This window comes from Solenopsis invicta, unplaced genomic scaffold (assembly GCF_016802725.1).
Source record: "Solenopsis invicta isolate M01_SB unplaced genomic scaffold, UNIL_Sinv_3.0 scaffold_88, whole genome shotgun sequence".
NCBI classification, from domain to species: Eukaryota; Metazoa; Arthropoda; class Insecta; order Hymenoptera; family Formicidae; genus Solenopsis; species Solenopsis invicta.
The window spans coordinates 181,241-206,441 of NW_024105386.1; the positions used below are offsets into that span (position 1 = coordinate 181,241).

The 25,201-nt window shown below is 33.9% G+C and overlaps 1 protein-coding gene across 2 annotated transcripts in view; it reads left to right on the forward strand.

Annotated features, from left to right (window-relative positions):
- Window positions 1–25,201, forward strand: part of LOC105194419 (tubulin gamma-2 chain) — a 48,630-nt gene that overhangs the window by 4,175 nt on the left and 19,254 nt on the right. For both annotated transcript variants that reach the window (XM_039459593.1, XM_039459594.1), the window contains exons 3-4: window positions 13,207–13,353; window positions 13,682–13,818. In XM_039459593.1, the coding sequence (XP_039315527.1) occupies window positions 13,207–13,353; window positions 13,682–13,818 (284 nt within the window). The remainder of the gene's footprint in view (window positions 1–13,206; window positions 13,354–13,681; window positions 13,819–25,201) is intronic.

Below are 25,201 nucleotides of genomic sequence, written 5' to 3' on the forward strand. Positions count from 1 at the left end.
TTATTTAAGTTGATTTTTCTCGAAGATTCTTTTACACTAGGAAATAAAGGAAGAAATTCAAGAAAATTTTTAAAAATCAAAAATTTGCAAAATAAAAAATTTTTTATAATGCAATAAAACATTAAAAATATTATGGATTATTTTTTAACTACTAAATCTCTTTAAAGGGTTCTTCCACTTTCGATTTCACGTTAATTTAAATGGCAAAAACTTCCTAAATTTGTTTAAATTTGGAAAATTTTTGATTTTTAAAAATTTTTTTTGAATTTTTTACTTTATTTCTTAGTGTAAAAAATTCTTCAAGAAAAATCAACTAAAATCAACTAATAAAAAGTTTTACCCTTTAAAATAAGCCCTAGCAAATTATTTTATAGTCTTTTTGTTCACGAAGTTCAAATATCGACTTCAGCAAAGATTAAGTGAGCGTTCAACAGCAAAATTAAAGGATCACCAAAAGTTACTCTATAAAAGAGAGTGTAACATGATAAATCAACAAAAATGATAAATCAAATGTTTTAAAACACATTTTACAGCTTAATATTTCTATGTATGTACTTTTAATATCGACTTTGAAAACATATACTGATTTTTTACGGAGCTATACAGATAAGAATAAAAATGCGGCACAATTTATTACAAATTTTGCAAGTTTATTTGACGTAAATTAAAAATTGTACACAAATGCAGTTTGCAGCGTTCGAAAACGTGAATCTGTATCTTTAATTTGCGTACTTATTGAGCGTTGTATGATGTTTATTCACCGATTTATTCAACATTAAAAAAAGGAACCATTTTTGCTTCAATATTGCCTAACTCAGTAAAAAAAAATCGTACAAAGCTTAACAAAAACGCAAATTAAAGCTAAAGATCCACGTTTTCGAATGCTGTAAACCGCATTTGCGTGCAATTTTTATTTTGCGCCGTGAAGCTTTGCAAAGTTTGTAAAAAATTTTGAGATTTGATGCATCTTCATTTAAATCCGCGTAACTTTGTAAACTATCTGTAAATCGTTTAATGACTTACCAATTTCAAAACTAGAAATTTCAATCTTTAAAATGCTTTTTTAAAAATTTTTTTATGATTATTTTTGACAAAGTTACACTCTCTTGAATTACGCGTATTTTTCGGAGTCAGAAAAGGTGATCCCTTAATTTTGCTGTCGAATGTATATATCATTTTAGCTTCCTAAAAATTTTCTCAAAATTTTTATTTTTTTTAATAAGCAAAATAAAGCTTGTTTTATTATGAATTCAACGGTATATGATAAAGTTAGATTGCGACATTTCCATTTTCCAAAAGAAATAATTAGAAACCTCTCCATAAACATATGGTACTTGTACTCGATACTTCACGCATTATGTTTTTCTATCATTTTTTCATAATAGGAGATGATAAAAACAGGAGTGTCGCAGTTGCGCACAGACCCGATTGTACACCATCAAACATAGCGGCCGATGCCTAGAGTATTTCTGTTGGTTGGGTTAGATTAGATTACGTGATCTGATCGGGTCTGTATGCAACTGGGCCTCACCCAATCTATACGCATTAAGATTAATTCTGCCGAGACGTAAAAATTCAATTTCAAGATAAGGAATGATCCAAAATGCTCGCGCCAAGTGGCGTCGTTATGCATATTTCTACATTAACCGAATTTTGAATAATACACTGCCCACCGAAAAAGCGGTACACTAAAAATTTAGGAAAAATTTAGCAAACTTTAAACGCTTGTAAAACAAGAAATATTTATAATACAGGATTGTTTCAAAAAAGAAATTAAAGTTTGAAACCAGTACTTTGAGAAACTTTTAATGCCGATTAAGTAGCATGATTAATTTCCTAATAGCCGATGATAGAACGAAAACTTGCAAAATCGATAAATAAAACGTGCAGTTTTTAGAGTTGTGTGGAGTGAAGCAGTTGACGTAACTCAATGAGATAAAAAGCGCGTGAAAGTTCGAATTTTTCCCTTTAAAATGCGGTTTTGCGGAACTCGATACGATAATTTTTCGCTAAGTTATGCCAATTTGAAGAAAAGTTGTTTTTTACAAGATAATAATGAATTATGAATTGCAATGTCGCCATTATCAATGCAAATCACTACAATTCTGTCCAAGACATGTTGGTTTAAAAACATGTGCGTGTGTGCGTGCGTGTGTGTTTGCATACCACAAGGATAAGGACCCTGTGGTTCGTTAACTCCTCTGTCGGCGGTGTCCCGAATTTGTATTACACTTTGTTCAGTTACTGTCTCAAGCGGTTGTTTGGGACACCGCCGACAGAGGGCCGAGCAAAAAAGCTCTCTTGTAAGAAAAATTTGCATACAATGCTATAAATGTAATTAATGCATCCGCGGAAAGTCTAGCAGATTTTTGACGGTGCCAAAATCTTTAAAGGAAATCTTTATAAACTTGTGTTGTCTCGGGAAATTTTTTCCTTGACACGTTTTGTGCGACTTTAATTTAAATTATAATTAATTTTTTTGCCTTCAAATTACTGATTAATTATGACGACGATAAATCCTGAAAAAGCTGCTCAAGTTGTTGCTTTAATTGAAGATGGCAGAAGTCGAAGGTATGTTACTGAAGCACTTGATTTGTCAGTGTCAACTGTGCAACGTGCTTACGCTAGGTACTTAGACACCAATTCTTTCCAGAGAAGGTCTGATTCGGGACCTCGATGTACCACAGACAATAATGATCGATTTAGTTTGTTTTAAATTTATTAAGAGATAGACATTGAACAGCTGTCCAAATTTGAAATAATTTAAGGGATGTCTGCAACACGAATGTATTTGTTAACACTGTTCGGAGAAGATTAGCGGAACAAAATCTGTTTTCGCAACTGTTTAGTAAGCCAGCGACTGTACCTTTGCTTACACGTCGTCATCGTGTAGCTTGACTCAATTTTGCACACGAGCATAGAGACTGGACTTGCGCAGACTGGAGCAAAGTACTCTTTAGCGATGAAAGTCATTTTGGTCTTTATTCTCCAGATAGACGAGAACGAATTTATCGTCGTAGTGGAGAACGTATTACAGATTGCACTGTAAGTCAGAGGAGTAGCTACAATAGAGGCGGTGTAATGATTTGGGCAGGAATTTCAGCGAATGCTCATACAGATCTGCATTTCTTTGACAGGAACATGAACGCAGATGTATACGTGGAAGAAGTACTTATTCCATACGTACGTTGTTCCGTACGCACCCTTTATTGGAGATAATTTCTTGTTTATGCAAGACAGTGCTCGACCACACATTGCGAGAAGAGTGCTTGATTTTTTGGATGAAGTTGGCATAAACCGACTCGATTGACCAGCAAATAATCCAGATTTAAATCTCATAGAACACTTATGGGACAACCTTGATAGGAAAGTACGAAATCATGTACCTGCTCCTTAAACACTGCGAGAACTTCAAAGAGTTCTTGAAAAGGGGTGGAATACGATAACGCAGGATGAAATTAAAGGACTAATAAGAAGTATGCCTCATCGTATGAATGAAGTAATATGCGCACGAGGAGGTCATACTCATTATTAGTGCACATGTGCGCGCACGCACACACACATACCACAAAGAGGGTTTGGAGTCTTTAAATACTGTGGAATTGACGAACCACGGGGTTCTTATCCTTGTGTTATGCAAATACACACACATACACGCACACACACGCACACACGCACACACACACACACACACACACACACACACACACATACACGGATATGTTTTTAAACCAACAACATGTCTTGGACAGAATTGTAGTGATTTGCATTGATAACGGCGACATTGCAATTCATAATTCATTATTATCTTGTAAAAAACAACTTTTCTTTAAATTGGCATAACTTAGCGAAAAATTATCGTATCGAGTTCCAAAATGCAATTTTGAAGGGAAAAATTTGAACTTTCACGCGTTTTTTACCTTATTAAGTTACGTTAACTGCTTCATTTTATACAACTCTAGAAACTGCACGTTCTATTTATCGATTTTGCAAGTTTTTGTTCTATCATCGACTATTAGCAAATTAATCATGTCACTTAATCGGAATTAAAAGTTTCTCAAAGTACTAGTTTCAAGCTTTAATTCTTTTTTTAAAACACCCCTGTATCATAAATATTTCTTGTTTTACAAGCGTTTAAAATTTGGTAAATTTTTCCTAAATTTTTAGTGTACCGCTTTTTTTGGTGAGCAGTGTATAATAAACACATAAATTGAATTGTATAAATGCAGTATAAAACCTGAAATTTCTAACCAATTTTTATATTAGTTTTATGTTAGTTTTCTTGTTGCTAGTTGATGAGCTGGCGTTAGATAAGGTATGGAATGTGTGAGTAATTTCTTTTTGTAATCGAAGTCTCTTTAATTGTAAAATGCTAAAGAGAACAAATATTCTAGTCGAATCATATGGACCAGTAAATAAACGTTTAACTTGTATTAATTACATATTATTTTGTACACAAAAAATTAATGTCTTACAATGTAATTGTTGTTATTCTTTAGTGTGGTGTCATTTTATTTTGAAGTAACCAAGAGACATTTGCAATTAAAAACAAGTTATGAGTTTAATAATAATTTCTTTATTCATAATTCGTACATACTGTGACATATTATTAAAAAAGTTTAACTAATTTTAGCAGTTTAAAAAAAGTTATTATTATTATTATTGTTATTATTATTATAAAACTGTTATTTCAACATTTATTGTATTATATTGATTTGTCTTTAATGCTCTTTTGCGTAGTTAACGCCATATAAGACAAATCCGTTTTATTGTGAAATAATATCGAACCCATGGATGGGTATACGTACCATGCGTTATGGAATGGTTTTTAATTATTTTTGGAAAATGGATAGGTCGCATTATAACTTTGTCATATACCATTGACTTTATAATAAAATAAGCTTTATTTTGCTTATAAAAAAAATGAAAATTTTGAAAAAAATTGGTAGGTGGAGGGGAAAAGTATACAAAAAATTAAAAAAAATTTTTTATCACTATTATAAAGTATTCTTGCAGTCATTAAACTTTTATTTTGAACATTTTTCTCTATCTCTTATAGTTTCGACGATACATGTTTAAAAAGAAAAAAACTGATTCTCTTCAAAGAGGTGTTTTACCCCCTAAAAGTGCATTAGGACACATATAAAAAAATACGAATCCCTTATTTTGATGTGTGCTACAACGTATTAAACGCTTGTCAAAATTGACAGTGGACACTTTCATAATATATGGACGAGTGTGCGTACCATGCGTTATGGGGTAGTTTTTATTTTTGAAAATAGAAAGGTCGCATTATAACTTTGTCATATACCATTGAATTTGTAATAAAATAATTATTGTTTTGCTTATAAAAAGAAATAAAAATTTTGAAAAAATAGGTAGGTGATAGGGAAAAGTATTAAAAATATTCTTTTGAATTTTTTTATTATTGTTATAAAGTACTCTTGCAGCTATTCAACTTTTATTCAAAATATTTTTTTTAATCTCTTGTAACGATACGACTTTTTTTGCGGTCACGGATTAGCTTGCCGGTTCCAGGGTCGAGAAAAGAAGGAACTCCGACTTATGAAGAAATTAAACAAAATATTTATTTTAATAGAGTTCCTTCACACTCCGTGTTACAGAAATATAAAATAAAAATTTATTTTAAAGAAGGAAGTCGACACCTTTAGGATTCGTGTCCCACGCTACGTCTTTACTCGCGGGAACTTAAAACTAAATAATATTGCACGCGGTATCGTTGAGTTCTAGCTGACTAATATGCTTGTACACAAATGATAAAGCGGTTTTTAGAAATTAATGCTCGGATATGAGTTGAGAAATATTTTCTAACGCAATTTTTAAAGCTAATGCAGTACTTTTAACTAGGCTTGAACACGGCGAATGATTAGAGTAGCGCGGACTTAATATTAACGCGACTTACAAGCAAACACAGGGAAGTGTCCGCCTCAGATTAAAACAAGTTTTTTAATATGTTGTAGTACAGATAAAAATAAGGGACACGTATTTTTTTATACGTGCCCATACGCACTTTAAGGGGGTGAAACACCCCTTTGAAGAAAATCGGTTTTTTTCTTTCGAAGCGTATGTCGTCGAAACTATAAGAGATAGAAAAAAATGTTTTAAATAAAAGTTGAATGGCTTGAAGAGTAATTTATAACAGCGAAAAAAAAATTAAAAAAAAAATTTTTTTAATACTTTTTCCCACCACTTACCTATTTTTTTCAAAATTTTTATTTTTTTTATAAGCAAAATAAAGTTTATTTTATTACGAATTTAACGGTATATGATAAAGTTACGATACAACATTCCCATTTTCCAAAAATAATTAAAAACCTCTCTATACGCACGGTACGCGCACCCGTCCGCGCGTTCGTGCGCTACGGAAGTGACTCCCTCCGATTTCGACGTGCCTTTAATATGTTGTACAGATTAAAATAAGGGACACGTATTTTTTACACGTGTCCTAATACACTTTTAAGGGTGAAACACCCCTTTGAAGAAAATCGGGTTGTTTCTTTCGAAGCGTGTATCGTCGAAACTATAAGAGATAAAGAAAAATGTTTTCAATGAAAGTTGAATGCATGTTTTTCTCGCATAAGATGACAAAGACATTTCGAGGACAATCTGTGTCTAATATGAAAACGCAGACATTGAGAAAAACATTTACTACAAAATAAAACGACCCTACACTAAAGAATAACAACAATTACGGTGTTGTAAGACATTAATTTCTTGTTTAGAAAATAATATGTAATTAATATAAGTTAAACATTTATTTACTGGTGTACATGATTTGACTAGAATATTTGTTCTCTTCAACATTTTATAAATAAGGAGACTTGGATTACAAAAAATTATTTGACCTGATACAATTTTACCTGCGTAACGATGCTATTGTTACACTCTTATAGTTTCGACGATACACGATCTGAAACAAAAAACCGATTTTCTTCAAAGGGATGTTTCACCTTTAAAAGTGCATTAGGGCACGTATAAAAAAATACGTATCCCTTATTTTGATATGTGCAACATATTAAAGGCACGTCGACTTCGGAGGGAGTTACTTTCGTAGCGCACGAACGCGCGAACGGGTGCGCGTACCATGCGTATAAAGAGATTTTTAATTATTTTTGGAGAATGGTAATATCGTATCGTAACTTTATCATATACCGTTAAATAATAAAATAAGCTTTATTTTGCTTATAAAGAAAAATAAAAATTTTGAAGAACATAGGTAAGTAGCGGGAGAAAGTATAAAAAACAATATTTTTTTAATTTTTTGTTTTTGTTGTTATAAAGTACTTTTTGAGCCATTTAACTTTTATTTAAAACATTTTTCTCTATCTCTTATAGTTTTGACGATATACGCTTTGGAAAAAAAACCGATTTTCTTCAAAGAGGTGTTTCACTCCTTAAAAGTGCAAAGGGGCACGTATAAAAAAATACGTGTCCCTTATTTTTATCTGTACTGCAATATATTAAAAGCTCGTTTAAATTTGATGCGGACACTTCTATGACTTTCCTTGTTAGATGTGGCTTATTACGCTTATTTTTAATTTATGTTTAATTTATGTTATTTTATTTATATTTGTTTAATTATATCAAGTTGAAAGTTTAAAATTTAGCTGAAGATGCTTAACAAGGAGATGCTTTCAATTGCGAAATACGTAATCAGGTGTGCCTTAGGTCATTTGAAAGGTGGGGTCGGGGGTATAAAAAGTATCAGAGCGTTTGAATGTATGGGCCTTTGTTTCAGAGAAATTTGCATGTGAAGTTTGGCATTCGCCGCGCGATTAAGTACTATTGCGCACTAGGTTAAAGTGAATTGTGGTGGCTGAGGAGACTAAGGTGTACGCCTTCTATTTTGTCCTCGGCGGCCGCGTGTGTTCGAAACCTCACAGTGCCATTTTTTTTTCAATAATAGATACATTTATCAATTGTAATTAATTTTTATTATTTTTAGCAAGATATTAATTGTTATTATTTGTTATATGTAACATAATAATCAGAAAGTTTGCATATTTATTCAAGTTTATGCGCGCGGATAATACCAAACTTCACAAATTTCTCTGCAAATTTCTCTGAAACGAAGGCCCATGCACTCAAACGCTCTGACACTTTTCATACCACCGACCCCCTCTTTCGAATAAACTAAAGCTCATCTGATTTTGTATTTCACAATTAAAAGCACCTCCTTGTAAGTATAACAGAAACATTCTAGTGTAAATCATTAAATTATTAATCATATTAGGAGTACAAATTGAAAACCGCCGTTTTCCAGTAGATGGCGCCAGCGGTAAATGCTGGCGCCAAACGTTAGATCAAAAATTTTAAATGTAAGGTTGGGCATCTGGCAACAATTCCTTAGCATTGCAGTTGTGAATTTTTATCGGCGTTATATATTTTTTTGTGATCGAAAATGTCGAAATTTGTGCCCAATAAGCGTCATTTGCGGGAAGTTTTGCTTTTTGCCTTCAATTCGAAAAAATCTGCGGCTGAGGCGCGTCGAATGATTGTAAAAACTTATGGTGAGGCTTCCATTAGTGAAAGAACGTGTCGAGAATGGTTCCAACGCTTCAAAAGTGGTGATTTCGGTGTAGAAGACAAGGAGCGTCCCGGACAGGTGAAAAAGTTTGAAGACGCACAATTGGAAACATTACTGAATGAAGATTCATCTCAAACGCAACAGGAGCTTGCAGATTCATTGGGCGTGACTCAACAAGCTATTTCACATCGTTTGAAAACTATGGGAATGATCCAAAAGCATGGACACTGGGTGCCATACGAATTAAAGCCGAGAGACATCGAACGGCGTTTTTTCGCGTGCGAACAGCTGCTCCAACGGCAAAAACGGAAGGGTTTTCTGCATCGTATTGTAACCGGTGATGAAAAGTGGATCCATTATGATAATCCAAAGCGAAAAAAATCGTGGGGCTACCGCGGCCATGCATCAACATCGACGGCCAAGCCAAACATCCATGGCTCGAAGCTCATGCTGTGTATTTGGTGGGACCAGCTCGGCGTGATTTATTATGAGCTGTTGCAACCGGGTGAAACCATCACAGGAGCTCGCTATCGAACCCAACTAATGCGTTTGAGCCGAGCATTGCAGGAAAAACGGCCACAATACGAGCAAAGACATGAAAAAGTGATGTTGCTGCACGACAACGCTCGGCCACATGTTGCTCATGTCGTTAAAACCTATCTGGAAACATTGAAATGGGACGTCTTACCTCATCCGCCGTATTCTCCTGACATCGCCCCTTCAGATTACCACTTGTTCCGATCAATGGCGCATGGCCTGGCTGAGCAGCACTTCCATTATTACGAAGAGGCCAAAAACTGGGTCGATTCGTGGATCGCCGCAAAAGACGAGCAGTTTTTTCGACGCGGGATTCGTATGCTGCCCGAAAGGTGGGAGAAAGTAGTGGCCAGCGATGGACAATACTTTCAAGAATAAGTATGTAACCATTTTTCAACAATCAATCCTCAAATTTTGTCAAAAAACGGCTGTTTTCAATTTGTACTCCTAATATCTAAATAACATCATTTGTTTGCTCGATAATTTACCTTTTCTTATTATGTTATTGCTTTCGCTAGATTAGAGTTAGATATTGATATTGTTTTTAACATGTTTTATTCATGTTATTCAATTTTTTTGACAATGTAAAAGTAATTACAATTTTAATCTTTATAAAATTAAAAATCTTTATGTAATTAGAATTATTTTTTTAACAAATGAAAGTATATCCTTTATTAAAAAAATTTTTTTTTATTTCAACACATTAAATCTTACTAAGGAATCTTCTAATATAGTGGTAATAGATTTTAATAATATTTGTACAAACAATCTTTAATATAAACCATTATTAAGCAAAAGGAAAAAGCGTATCTATCAAGTATTTTCGCGAAATTTGAAATTAAAAATAATCTCACAATATGAATGAATTTTACGGGATATTTCATCGAAGATAAAACCAGTATGTTCGACAATAGGGTACATTCATCGATAATTTGAGTCTTGATGAGTAAAATGTTTCAAATTTTTTCTCATTTTTTCAAATCAAATGTAATTTTATATAAAATGTAAGTTACACGAGTTTATACATTTTGTCTATTTTGTATAAAAAAAATGTGCATTTTTTCTCACCGATTATCTAGAAAATTTGTTTTTGAAATTACTGTTTATTAAAAATAAAATTTTTTAACGAATTTTACATTTGGAAAAGTAAGAATATTACATAATTTGATTTTTTAAGTAATTAATCCAAAAAATGAATAATGCATCTTAAAAATATAAATTTTTTGGTTATTTTCAAAATTAGAAACATTATACAATACATCTTTTAAAAATTTCTGAAAATCATTAAATTAACAAGAATTAAGTTTTAGAAAATTAAATATATAATGGTTAAAAAAGTGTAAATTTAGAAGTCAATACCAGTTATTTGTATCTAATAAGGTGACAAGAATTGCGAAAAGCCAAATGATATGAGGCATGAACTTATTCGAAAGAAGAGATTAAGTGTACTAAACGTAAAAGAGTTAGCATGAATAGGTTTGTGTTTCTGAAAAAATCGCAATTAAAGTTTGGCATCAGGGCAGCTGTATGTACATTAAGTACTAGAATCTTGAGTCAGTAATCAAGAAGTTGTCGTGGCTGAGAAAGCTAATAATAAGTTCATATTATATAGTTAAAATTACAGCATATTATAGCTTTGATCATCTTCAATACAATATAATGTAAAATAAATTTAAATTAATTAAGATTCAAAATTAGAAAACGCAATATCATAAAGGCAAATAAGAGTTAGCGCGGTTACGGATGCGGGAAGATTAATTATTTTTTTATTAAAATTTCTTTAAAGTGTATACAAACGTTTCGACTCTTTTTAAAGTCATATTCAGCATTACAATCTTGTTACATAGGGCATTCCTAGTCTAATAAAGTTTTAAAGAAAAACTTTCGAAAATAATAGTAATGAAAATAATACTAATCATTTTTTTGCAATAGCAAAACAGCAACATGAGCGCATGGTGGAAGTAATAAGGTGTGCTTATGCGCATGTTTCTTGCAATATCCAATCACAGAACGTGACAGAAGTCCGGTTTTGCACTTTTGACTGTGTACTAACTCACGGAAACACACCGACACAAGAATCTGTTTGTATGAGTTCAAAATGGACGATTTTTGTCACGATGCGCAGAACAGACGAAAATGTGTCCGCAATACGAGCACACCTTATTACTTCCACCATGCATGAGCGTTGTCATGGTGAAAGATTATGGACTCGTGTCTAGTCGCATATTCTGGACGTTTTTCGGTTATAGCTCGCTTTAAACGGATGAATTGTTACCTGTACAAATCTCCTGTGATGGTTTGACCAGGTTTTAACAGCTCATAGTGGATCACACCCTTCTAATCCCACCGAATACAGAGCATTACCTTGACACCATGGATATTCAGCTTCGACGATGATGTTCCCGGTTGGCCGGGCTTTACATACGATTTTTTTGTGTTTTGGGTTGTCGTAGTGAATCCATTTTTTGTCCGTGATAATGATTTGTTGCAGAAAAGACCTCTTTTTGTACCGTTCAAGCAACATTTCACATGCAAAATCGTCGTCCGATATCTTTCTGTTTCAATTCGTATGGGACCCAATTTCCTTGCTTTTGGATGTATCCCGCAGCTTTGAGTCGTTTCGAAATAGCTTGTTGAGTAACTTCCAATGTTTTTGCTAGCTCTTCTTGCGTTTGACACGAATCTTGATCGAGTAATGTGTCTAATTCTTTATCTTCGAACTTTTTCGGTTGACCCGAACGCTCTTTGTCTTCAATACTAAAATCGCCACTTTTAAATTGTCGAAACTATTCCCTGCAAGATTTATCTGATGATAAAGCTTCACCATACACTTTCACAAGCATTCGATGCGCTTCAGCTGCACTTTTCTTCCAATTGAAACAGAAAATCAAAACTTTCCGCAAATGGTGCTTATTTGGAACAAAACTCGACATTTTCAACGCAGTAAAAATTAAACTTGTTGTGCAAACCTCAAAGGCTTGTAAACAATATTTGGTTTACAGACGTTGACACTTCACAACAAAAATCAGCGGTCACCATTTATAGCACCTAGAGCTATCTTTTGAAAACGGATCGAATTATGTTGTACACCCAATATTTCGGCTTTATGACTGTGTTTATAGTCCAATGCACATGCGGCGCGCATGTTGAGTTGAAAGTTGTAAATATTAAAAATTAAAAAATTATTATTTGGCACCAAGAACCACTATGATTGATACTTCTAATCTTGTGTTTTAATTTTATCAGTCTGACATAACGGGTTATTGTGAAGTAAATGAACCGATGGAAATGGCAGTGGTAAATTTTTTACTTCACATGTTAATCTGTATATCATTAATTCTTTCTAACAAGGAAAGGGACGGAAGTGTCCGTTTCAAATTTAGACGAACCTTTAATATGTTGTAGTACAGATAAAAATAAGAGACGTATTTTTTTATACGTGCCAATACAATGATAAAGTTATGTTGCGACATTTCCATTTTCCAAAAATAATTAAAAACCACTCCATAACGCGTGATACGCATCCCGTCCGTCTAATATGGAAGTGTCCCCCTTTGATTTTGACAAACCTTTAATATGTTGTAGTACAAATCAAAATAAGAGACACGTATTTTTTAATACGTACCTGTTTTTACTTTTAGGGGATGAATACCCCTTTGAAGAAAATCGGTTTTTTTCTTTCGAAGCGTATATCATTAAAACTATAAGAGATAGAGAACAATGTTTTAATTGAAAATTAAATGGTAAAAGAGTATGGTTGAAGAGTACTTTATAATAGTGATAAAAAAACTTAAAACAAAGTTTTTTTGTGTTTTCCCCCACCGCTTTTTTTTAATTTTTATTTTTTTTATAAATAAAATAAAGCTTATTTTAGTACAAATTCAATGGTATATAGATAAAGTTATGTTACATTTCCATTTTCCAACATTTTCCATGTATTTATTTTGTGCATTACGAACCGCGCTAGACTCTCATTAATCTTCTTAGTCATTTCTAATTTTGTTATTGTGTATACGTAATACATATTGTTTATATTTTACATGTAAATATCCAGTCTTGATTTATGCCGCACATACATATTTGATATGCAAATTAATAATTTTCTTTCACTTTGTTACAAGCTGTATAATCCTGAAAATATCTATTTATCAAAACATGGCGGTGGTGCTGGAAATAACTGGGCGTCGGGATACCATCAAGGTGAAAAATTGCAGGAAGAAATATTTGATATTTTAGATAGAGAAGCTGACGGTAGTGACAGCTTAGAAGTAACTACATTTTTACATTTTGTTTTTAATAAAATCGCTCATTTGTTACAACAATAACTCAAATTTTACTTTTATGTTGACAAAAGCTTTGATGATAATTCAATATATTGAGGCTAAACTTTTTTTCTATAATTAGTAGACTAACTTGTTATACCAAAATTATTTTCAAAAATAATATTACACAATTTTAATGATTCAAATTGAAAAACTTTAGTTTTTGAATGGTGTTGTAGCAAATAAGCAATATGTGATTCTAATTTGATGCCTATAATAAAAATATTCATTTTTTTAAATATATCTATTTTTATGAATTATGGCATTTGTGCAGGGTTTTGTTTTGTGCCATTCCATAGCAGGAGGGACAGGTTCTGGCATGGGATCTTTCATGTTAGAATCGCTTGCCGATAGATTTCCTAAGAAGTTAATTGAGACATATAGCGTTTTTCCAAATCAAGATGAAATAAGGTAAATATTTGTATGTTTAGAATTTCTTTATAGAAACTGGTTGTCATTTTAATGACAATCAAATTCGTGAAAAAAAAAAACAATTTTAGAAAAAAATGTCTAAACAAAAGTTATATACTAAATTTTTTGATGTGGCTCAACGATGATTTTGGTCGTATTATTTTTATAAGCTCATGATGCAAAGAATTAACACCCAAATTAGGATCCAACTTTCTACGAACATAGTTTCAGCGGAACAGTGCAAGATTGCATTTTGGTAAAAACGTTTGTAATTATTTAAGCACAGTATTTTCTTATTAATGGATATACAGAAGAGGAATGATCAAGTGTTTACCTTGATCATCTTTTGATTATCTTTTGATTATTTTTGTGAGGTATCTAAAAAAAGTGTATAAAATAAATAATAATGAATGTAGCTCGTGTTTACTAAATATTAGGTGTACAACTTTGCTTCCGCCGTTTTCCAATAGATGGCTTTAGCGATATGTGCTGGTGGAAATAAACAAATGTAGACGTCATACAATAAGCTTGGGCATTTGTCAACATAATCCCATCGAAACAGTAGTCGATTTGTGTCCACATCGTAAAATTATTCTCGATTGAAAATGTCAGTTTATGACCCAAATTATTGTCATTTGCGGGAGGTTTTAATTTTCTGCTTCAATATGAAGAAATCTGCGGCTGAGGCTCATTGAATGCTCTCAAATACTTATGGCGAGACCGCTAGATTAGTGAAAGAACGTGTCGTGAGTGGCTTCAAAAACGTTGATATTGACATCGAAGACCGGTATGGTGGTGAAAGAGAGAAAGTTTTTAAAGATGCAGAATTGAAGGCATTATTTTATGAAGACCCGTGTTAAATGGAAGAATTGGCAGTATTATTGGAAGTGACTCAAGCCATTTCAAAACGCCTGAAAACCATGGGAATGATTCAGAAACAAGGAAATTGGGTGCCGTACGACTTGAAGCAGAGAGATGTTGAACGTCGTTTGTTTGCTTATGAACAGCTGTTTGAAAGACAAAGACGGAAGAGATTTCTGCATCGCATTGTGACTGGGGACGAAAAATGAGTCATTACGATAACCTCAAGCGCAGAAAATTATAAGGATTCCTTGGCCATGCTTCCACGTCGACGGCCAAACCGAATATTCACAGTTTAAAGGTCATGGTCTATATTTGGTGGGATCAGCTCGGTATAGTGCATTATGACCTGCTAAAATCGTCTGAAACAATTACAGGCGAACTGTATCGAAAGCACTTAATGCGCTTAAGTCGAGCATTGAAAGACAAACGACCGCAATACAACGAGAGACACGATAGTGATTTTGCAGCATGGCTCGATCACAAGTTGCGAAGTCGATTAAAACATACTTGGGAACGTTAAAATGGGAAGTTCTACCCCACCCGTTATATTCTCCAGACATTGCTCCCTCTGACTATCACTTGTTTCGATCAATGGCACACGGCCTGGTTGACCAGTATTTTTGTTCTTATAAAAAAAGTCAAAAATTGGATTTACACGTGGATTGTCTTAAAAGACGAGCAGTTTTTTTGATGCGGGATTCGTACACTGCTCAAAAGGTTGGAGAAAGTAGTGGCCAATGATGGACAATATTTTGAATCGTAAATGTATAGTCAATTCTTTACAATGAAGCCTCGAATGTCGAAGAAAAAACGGCGGAAGCAAAGTTGTACACCTAATAATAAAAACATCGGACCCAGACTAAGATTAACGTGCCTCTTATACCAAATACCAATTTAATAATAATTTATTTAACACTTATCAAGACGAGGTTTTGATCTACTTGATTCTCTTTAGCCGTAAATCTCTAATACTCAATTTAATTACATGACATTAGCACAAGTGATTGTCATTTGAAACAAAATTGAGACATTTTTACAAAATGTTTTATCTATTTAAATTATATGTTTTATAAGGTAAATGTTTAAGTAACCGATATTTAACGATGCAAAGCCAATATTATAAAAGTTTTATAAAGATTTACAATATAAAATGATATATTTACATAATGAGTTGAAATATGGAACATAAAACGTTATTGTAAATATACGAAAAATATAAAAAATTCTTAAATTATTCATAAAATAATAAAAATTTTAAAGTATGTTCCAATATCTGAACAACTTAAAAGGTTTATCCCAATTATTAACCTTTTCCGATCGATAACAGGACATGTTTGTCATACATTAATAAAAATAATTTCTAATGGTTTTACTGTAATAATTATAATCATTTATTTTTAAACTGCACACTTTATATAACAACTATAGTTTTCAAACTAGAAACACAACATTTTATTAAATTTAAAATATACAGCGAAATGTGTGATACATACAAAAAAAACGAAAAATTAAATGAAAACGAAAAATTAAATAAATTTTTTTCTTATATTTAACAGATATTTTCTATTTAGTAACACATCGATATATTTTATCGTTCTATCTCTCTAAGTATTGACTAAACAGAATGATATTAGTATCGATTTGAGTCATTAAATGGAAAACACATTATGAGTATTATGACTACATTAAAAATATAGAAATCTCAAATATTTTGTTTTTTTTCTTTTTAATTATTTTGTTAAGTGCTTTTATTTTAGCAATCATGCTTTGTGGACTGATGATGACTAAACATTTTTCAAGATTCTATTATCAATACGCTGAGGATGATTTCAAAGTGAGTCAAAACGTTCGCTTTTGTGATTAAAGATGAATAAATATTTATAATAATATTTATATATATAATTGTAATTGATCTATATAACCGTGCTGACTCTCAGTAGTCTTATTTTTAATTTGTTATTATTTTTAGACTATCATTAATTGTTTAAAATTTTTTATACTTAAATGACGAGAATATATTTGTAAAATATTTTATTTTTCAAACAAATACACTACTAAAAAAAAAATAGGGAACACATTCCAGACACCAAAAATTAGGCTATTTTCAAATGACTTTAACTCGGTGAAAAATCATCGTAGGTAAAAAATAAAAAAAGCATTTTAAAGCTTGAAGATCGAGCTTTAATGTTCTACCAGCAGATTTTCAAAATTCTTTTAACTTCCTTGTCTTATGCAGTAAAAAAGCACACCTTGTTTTGTTCGTTAAAATTTGGTATTTTTGACACTTTACAGATCAACCAACAAATTTTTTTCGAATAATTTAAGTAAAATTTCATAAACTACAACATTTTACCTACAAAATGCTTTTTTAAAAATTTCTCTACGATTTTTTTTGACCGAGTTACGCAACTTTGAAGCTAAACCTGCATTTTTTACAAATGATATCCGTACTCCGTGAAAAATCATCGTAGACAAAAAATCAAAAAACCATTTTAAAGCTCGAAGTTTCAGTTTTAGCATGCTATTAATGGTTTTCAAAAATTTTCTCAATTTCTTAGTACTATACCCCAAAAAAGATACACAGTTTTTTTCTTAAAATAACGTATTTTTAACAGCCTGTAGCTCAATAAAAAATTTTTCTCGACAAATCCAATGCAAGTGCCATAAAATATGACATTTTCTCTACAAAATGGTTTTTTTTTTAATTTTTTCTACGATTTTTTTTGACCGAGTTACAAGACTTCGAAGATATACATTTTTTATAGTACATTTTTCCGGAAAACGACGTCTACCGCCGACATTAGCATTATCCAATGTGCATCACGTAGAGGTTGCCGGTCGGATTTTTGCACATCGTGTGTGTGCGTGCGTGCGTGCGTGCGTGCGTGCGTGCGTGCGTGCGTGCGTGCGTGCGTGCGTGCGTGCGTGCGTGCGTGCGTGCGTGCGTGCGTGCGTGCGTGCGTGCGTGCGTGCGTGCGTGCGTGCGTGCGTGCGTGCGTGCGTGCGTGCGTGCGTGCGTGCGTGCGTGCGTGCGTGCGTGCGTGCGTGCGTGCGTGCGTGCGTGCGTGCGTGCGTGCGTGCGTGCGTGCGTGCGTGCGTGCGTGCGTGCGTGCGTGCGTGCGTGCGTGCGTGCGTGCGTGCGTGCGTGCGTGCGTGCGTGCGTGCGTGCGTGCGTGCGTGCGTGCGTGCGTGCGTGCGTGCGTGCGTGCGTGCGTGCGTGCGTGCGTGCGTGCGTGCGTGCGTGCGTGCGTGCGTGCGTGCGTGCGTGCGTGCGTGCGTGCGTGCGTGCGTGCGTGCGTGCGTGCGTGCGTGCGTGCGTGCGTGCGTGCGTGCGTGCGTGCGTGCGTGCGTGCGTGCGTGCGTGCGTGCGTGCGTGCGTGCGTGCGTGCGTGCGTGCGTGCGTGCGTGCGTGCGTGCGTGCGTGCGTGCGTGCGTGCGTGCGTGCGTGCGTGCGTGCGTGCGTCACAACAGAGATAAGGAGCCCACAGTTCGTCACTTCTGCACTATTTAACGACTCCAAACCCTCTTTACTGTGTATATGTGTGTGTGTGTGTGTGTGTGTATCACAGCAGAGATAAGGACCCCGCAGTTTGTCACTTTCGCAGTATTTAATGACTCCAAACCCTCTCTGCTGTGTGTGTGTGTGTATGCGCGCGCGCGCATGAGTGTTCAATGGTGTGTATTTCGTGTGTTTTCGTTATATCATCGATATTCTATGACCACACGTTTTGCTATTAAATCAAACCTGAACTTTATTTTCATGCAGGACAACGCTTGACCTCATACGGCGAATATAACGCGACATTTTTTTTAACGACACGTAATTAGACTGTTAAATCCCACCAATAGCCCGGACTTAAATCCAATCGAGCACATTTGGGATGAAATGGAACGACGATTAAGGCGTCGCAAGGAACTGCCGCGAAATTTAGAAAAATTGGGAGAAATTTTAACGGAAATTTGGCACAACATTCCGCAAGATTGTATTGCAAGATGTATAAATATGCGAGAACGCTTGCAAGCAGTAATTGATCAGAGAGGAGGAAATACACACTATTGAACTCTTATGCGCGCGAGCGCATACACACACAGCAGAGAGGGTTTGGAGTCATTAAATACTGCAGAAGTGACAAACTGCGGGGTTCTTATCTCTGCTGTGATACACACACACACACACACACACACACACACACACACACACACACACACACACACATACACAGTAAAGAGGGTTTGGAGTCGTTAAATACTGCAGAAGTGACGAATTGTGCGCTCCTTATCTCTGCTGTGACACACACACACACACACACACACACACACACACACACACACACAGTAAAGAGGGTTTGGAGTCGTTAAATACTGCAGAAGTGACGAATTGTGGGCTCCTTATCTCTGCTGTGATACACACACACACACACACACACACACACACACATACACACATACACAGTAAAGAAGGTTTGGAGTTGTTAAATACTGCAGAAGTGACGAACTGTGGGCTCCTTATCTCTGCTGTGACACACACACACACACGATGTGCAAAAATTCGACCGGCAACCTCCATGTGGTGCACATTGGATAATGCTAATGTCGGCGGTAGACGTTTTTCGGAAAAATGTATTGTAAAAAATGTATATCTTCGAAGTCTTGTAACTCGGTCAAAAAAAATCGTAGAAAAAATTAAAAAAAAAACCATTTTGTAGAGAAAATGTCATACTTTATGGCACTTGCATTGGATTTGTCGAGAAAAATTTTTTTATTGAGCTACAGGCTGTTAAAAATACGTTATTTTAAGAAAAAAGCTGTGTATCTTTTTTGGGGCACAGTACTAAGAAATTGAGAAAATTTTTGAAAACCATTAATAGCATGTTAAAGCTGAAACTTCAAGCTTTAAAATGGTTTTTTGATTTTTTGTCTACGATGATTTTTCACGGAGTACGGATATCATTTGTGAAAAATACAGGTTTAGTTTCAAAGTTGCGTAACTCGGTCAAAAAAAATCGTAGAGAAATTTTTAAAAAAGCATTTTGTAGGTAAAATGTTGTAGTTCATGAAATTTTACTTGAATTATTTGAAAAAAATTTGTTGGTCGATCTACAAAGTGTCAAAAATACAAAATTTTAACGAACAAAACAAGGTGTGCTTTTTTATTGCATAAGACAAGGAAGTTAAAAGAATTTTGAAAATCTGCTGTTAGAACGTTAAAATTCGATCTTCAAGCTTCAAAATGCTTTTTTTATTTTTTATCTACGATGATTTTTCACCGAATTACAGTCATTTGAAAATAGCCTAATTTTGGGTGTCTGGAAAGTGTTCCCTATTTTTTTTTAGTAGTGTATAAGTTTGACTATTACAAAAAAAATTATGATTTTGAAATTTTCAAACATGGCAAAGTCTCAACAATGTTATAATGAAGAACTACTAACCGAAATCACGACGTACTACTTTTATAATTTAACCATATGTTTGCCTTAATCAAATTAATAGAATATATAAAAAATACAACTGAATTAAATAAAACATTTTAAAAATGTCAATTTTGTTTCGAATTACAATTACTTATGCTAATTTCATGTGATTAAATTGGAAAATATTATTACAATAACATTAATGGCTGAAGAGGCCAAGTAGATCGAAACGTGTCATATACGAGGTGTGATCAAAAAGTAAGGTGACTTTTTGAATTTCGCGCGCTCTGTACACTCTAATTTCAAAATTTTTTTTTTTGTGTTGATACACTCGTCACGATCATATGTTCACAGTTTTGACTATATAGCATGTGTTGTTTTTATGTGAGAGGCATAAAGGTTAGACTCGTGTTTGCGTGCTCGGCGATTTTTTGCTGTTGAAAATAATGGAGCAGAGAGTTTGTATTAATTTTTGTGTAAAAAATGGTATTAAGTGTTCAAAAACTCTTGAAATGTTGACAGTGGCGTACGGTGAGTCAACTTTGAGCAAAAAAATGTTTATAAACGGTATAAGTTACTCCAAGAGGACCGAGAAAATGTTAACAATGAACCTCGCTCTGGACGCTCCAGCACGTCAAAAACCGACGAAAATGTTCAGGAAGTGAAAGAAATTGTGTTGAAAAATCGTCGAATCACGATTAGAGAAATAGCTGATGATCTTAACATATCGTTTGGCTCATGCCAATCAATTTTAACGGATGTTTTGGGTATGATACGTGTGTCAGCGAAATTCGTTCCAAAACTGCTTAATTTTGATCAGAAGCAGCGTCGCATGAACATCGCCCAAGACATATTGAACGACGTCAATGATGATCCTGATCTGCTCAAAAGGGTTATAACTGGTGACGAAACATGGGTATATGATTATGACATCGAAACCAAAGCCCAATCATCCCAGTGGAAGAGCCCAGGAGAGCCAAGATCGAAAAAGACACGCCAAGTTCGTTCGAATGTGAAGGTTTTGCTCACAGTTTTCTTTGATTACCATGGCGTTGTGCATCAAGAATTCCTACCACAAGGTCATATGGTAAACAAGGAGTATTACCTTGAGGTTATGCGGCGTTTGCGTGAATCAATAAGAAAAAAACGTCCGGAAGTGTGGAAAGAAAATTGATGGATTCTGCACCATGATAATGCACCTGCGCACACGTCGTTACTAGTGAGTACTTTTTTGGCCAAAAACAATACTATCATCATGCCTCAGCCACCGTATTCACCAGACTTGGCCCCCTGCGACTTTTTCCTCTTTCCAAATTGAAAAGGCCTATGAAAGAACGAAGATTTGCGACGATTGAGGAGATTAAAGCTGCATCGCTGGAGGAGCTCAAGGCAATACCCAAAAGTGCATTTCAGAAATGTTTTGACGACTGGAAAAAGCGCTGGCACAAATGTATTGTATCAGAGGGGGATTATTTTGAAGGGGATAACATAATTTTGGATGAATAAATGAATATTTTTTTATAAAAATGAAAAGTCACCTTACTTTTTGATCACACCTCGTAGATACAATTTATGTAAATCAATTATTAAATTGACATCTAATATAAGAAACTCGTTAATTTTATCTGGATCCGATGTTTTTATTACTTGTATAAAACAAAATCATACAATCTGATTGACCTCTGTTGTCAAATCCAAGAAGCTGCATGTGTAATTACATCAGATATTTTGTATAATTTTTAAAAAATTAAATATTATATTTAATGTGAATGATAGGTAATTTGAACAATTACTGTAATAGGCCAATTATAACATCCTGATTAAAAATTAGTTTTTTTTTAATTATTATTTTGACGTCCATTTAATCATTGCGATCTTGTCTCTATTGACTAAATTACTCGCCCATTTTGCCTTTGTTTGCTGTATCGGTTGGTTTTATCTTTGTTGGTTAAATCATTCACCGATCTTGCCTTTATTGCCTTAAACATTTTATCATATAAACTTCATTATTATTTTAAAACAACTAACCTAAAGTGAATAAAATTTATAGTATTTTGAAAAGACTTTAAGAAAAGCTATTATAAGAATATGCAATAAAAAGTAAAAAGTTTTATTCAAAAAGTTCAAAATGTCTTTACTTTGACCTTGGCAACGCCACTCAATAACAAACTAATAAGATTAATTAATAGATTTTTTAACTCCTACAATTTTTATCTGAAGAATTTTTTTTATAAAAATTGTATTTTTTGGAATCCCTTTTATATATAGTATTTCTTAAAAAGCTCTCACTGAGATATAGCGTTTCTTATAAAAAAAATAAAAAAAAACTGAGTTGAAAAGGCCTAATTATTTTTTTTTCTATAATGATTAATAAAATATTATTAACTCAATAAAATTAATTTAAATTGTGCCGCTTTTTAGACAGTAAATCATGCATCTGATTATGTGCATGAGCACTCATCGCTGTGCTTTCGCACAGCACTGCCGCTAGTAATTGATGTGTGCAATGTTTTTATGCGTCGTAATAATGCGAAAAACCTGATTAACTTTGAATTGAAAATTATATATTTCTTCTGTCAGAAGCATTTTTTTGGAGAAAATTTTGACAAGTGATAAAACTCATTAAAACGTATATGTGATTATACATAGTATTTACTAAAAAGACCTACAATCTTTTTGCTTACAAATTGTTTAAAAAAAATTGTTCTTAGTAAATTTGAAACTATACATTCTTTTATGCATAGAATAAACATATTATCTTTTTCTTGTTGATACTTTTTAATTCAAATTGAATTAAACTTTAAATTATCTTTTTTTCTAATAATTCTTCATAAAATCTTTATAATTATATTACACGTGACACTTTATTATTTGAAAAGTCCATTTCTTAAATAGTTTCAGAAAATGTAGAAATATTAAGAAAACATTTAATAAAAAGAAATAAGAGAAACTTCTCCATTTTTTCAACATTTATATAAGATTCTGTTTAATGTTAAATTATTTTTTAAACAATCCATTTTTTCAGAAATTTTAGCCTTGACACTTTAATCTGAAAACGAATCATTTAATAAATAATCTTGCGATTGGTTTCGTCCAATTTGAAATATTTCTTTTTTTTTCATTTTTATAACAACTACATAATTAAGTTCATTCTCAAAATAAAAGAAAAATACGTAAAATGATAAAAAATAGAGGAAAATTTCTTTATATAAAAACAATTATGTTTTTTTCATAATATTGTAATAAACCGTTCGTCTACGCGCGGATTAGCTCGCCGGAACGGTGCAAAAGAAAAGGTTCAATCGGGAGAGAGGAAAGAATTTCGGTGCGTTTAATAACTACGCGGCGGTTATACTATGTACAAGAAAACAGTTACTTTATTGCGATAGAGAAGAGAATCTATAGAAAACATATGGAAAGTATATACGCGCGGACGGACAAGTGGAACGAAATGAGAAAGATACTTTACAAATTATAATGCGCGGACGGACAAGTGAACGTTGACGGAAAGATATTTTTACAAGAAATAACGCGCGGACGGACAGATCTGAAACGCGGGTATGTACAACGGGTTTGTCTATTTGCATGTGACCGCGGGATGTCGCCAGTTATTAACGCGCGTACGGGCGATGTCTTACGTGAGCGCGGTCTTGAGACTTGGTGGGCGGAACCTACGGCACGGTCTTTGCGGTGTACGAATCGGCCTAACGGTTGATCGACCGCGTGCGTGAGATGAGCAATGGCGGTTGGATGCCGTGGAAACGCGTCGAGTACCTCGACTAGAAATCCCGAACTCGGCGGTCTCGTTTTTCGACGTTCTCCGGAGGAGAGAAAATTCACGCTGTTCGAGAGTAGTACGAGGACTTTCCGCGCGCCAAGAACCTTGGCTGAGAGTTCGGTGCTCGCGCTCTCGAGGATGCGGGAAGGCAGGAAAGCTGTCGGAAAGGCGGAGTACCTCTGCCGTGATCAAGTACTTTCGACCACTGGTTTTTCGGAATATCAGCGCAGCGGATGCTGGCTGACGGAAAAAGGCGATCTGTTCGTAGTACGCGACCCTATTTATACCCGGCGACTCCGTTTGCCTCCGCTATTTTCTTGGCGCTTGACGGCAGAGTCGCCGGAGTGGGAAGACCGCGCGCTTTCTTTGAGTGCGCGTGCGCGTCGACTTGGCGCGTGCGATGGTTCGGCATGATTTCTCTAGTGGTGTTTACCGCCAGACAGAGAATATGATATTGTTTAAAAATGGCGAGGCGCCCCCGGTTATAGCCTGGCGGCTTCTCTCGCGACTGATAGTGGTCGGGAACGATGCATGTTTGGGGGTGCATCGTCACAATATTAAACAGAATTTCATAACAATTTTATTTTTTAATAGCATAAAAGGTTCTTTTTCTAATGTAAAACTCTTAAAAAATGATTGTCTAACATGAATTACTATTCTTGTTAATGAATTAAAGTTATGTCGAGTCATATTAAAAATTCGAAATTATTGTGTTGCAACATAATTTTAACTTTGTAGGACATAAATTGTTTTTATAAAAAAAGGAATCTTTCTTTAGTTTTTAATAATTTTACATGTTTTTCATTTCGAACTTGAACTTAATTGGATATATAATTATTATAAAAAATTCCTTGAAAAAACATTATTTCGGAGCAACTGGATGAAATCAGTTGCAAGAATATTTATTAAACAATTTATTTTTAAATTTGAATGTTAATGCTAATATTTCTGAATAAAAGATAATGTGTTCATTTTATATAGGGTGCACAAAGTTTTAAATTTACGAAGAACAATTTTAAAACAATTTGTTAACGAAAAAGTTGTAAATTTTTTATGTAAGTCTATGTATAATTTGATGCGTTTTGATGAAAGTTCTATTCCTTGTTGAAATTTTCTCTTAGAAGATATTTCTGACGAAAGAAATATAATTTTAAATGCGAAATAAAATTTCCTGCATTATTACGATGCATAGAAACTGTACGCTAACGGCAGTGCAAAATTAAGGAGATATAGTGACGATCGCTCATGCACACCATGCGCGCAGTTCATTGACATATTTAATAATTATTGCGTTATTAATAATTATAGAAAAAAAAATGGTTCAGGAATT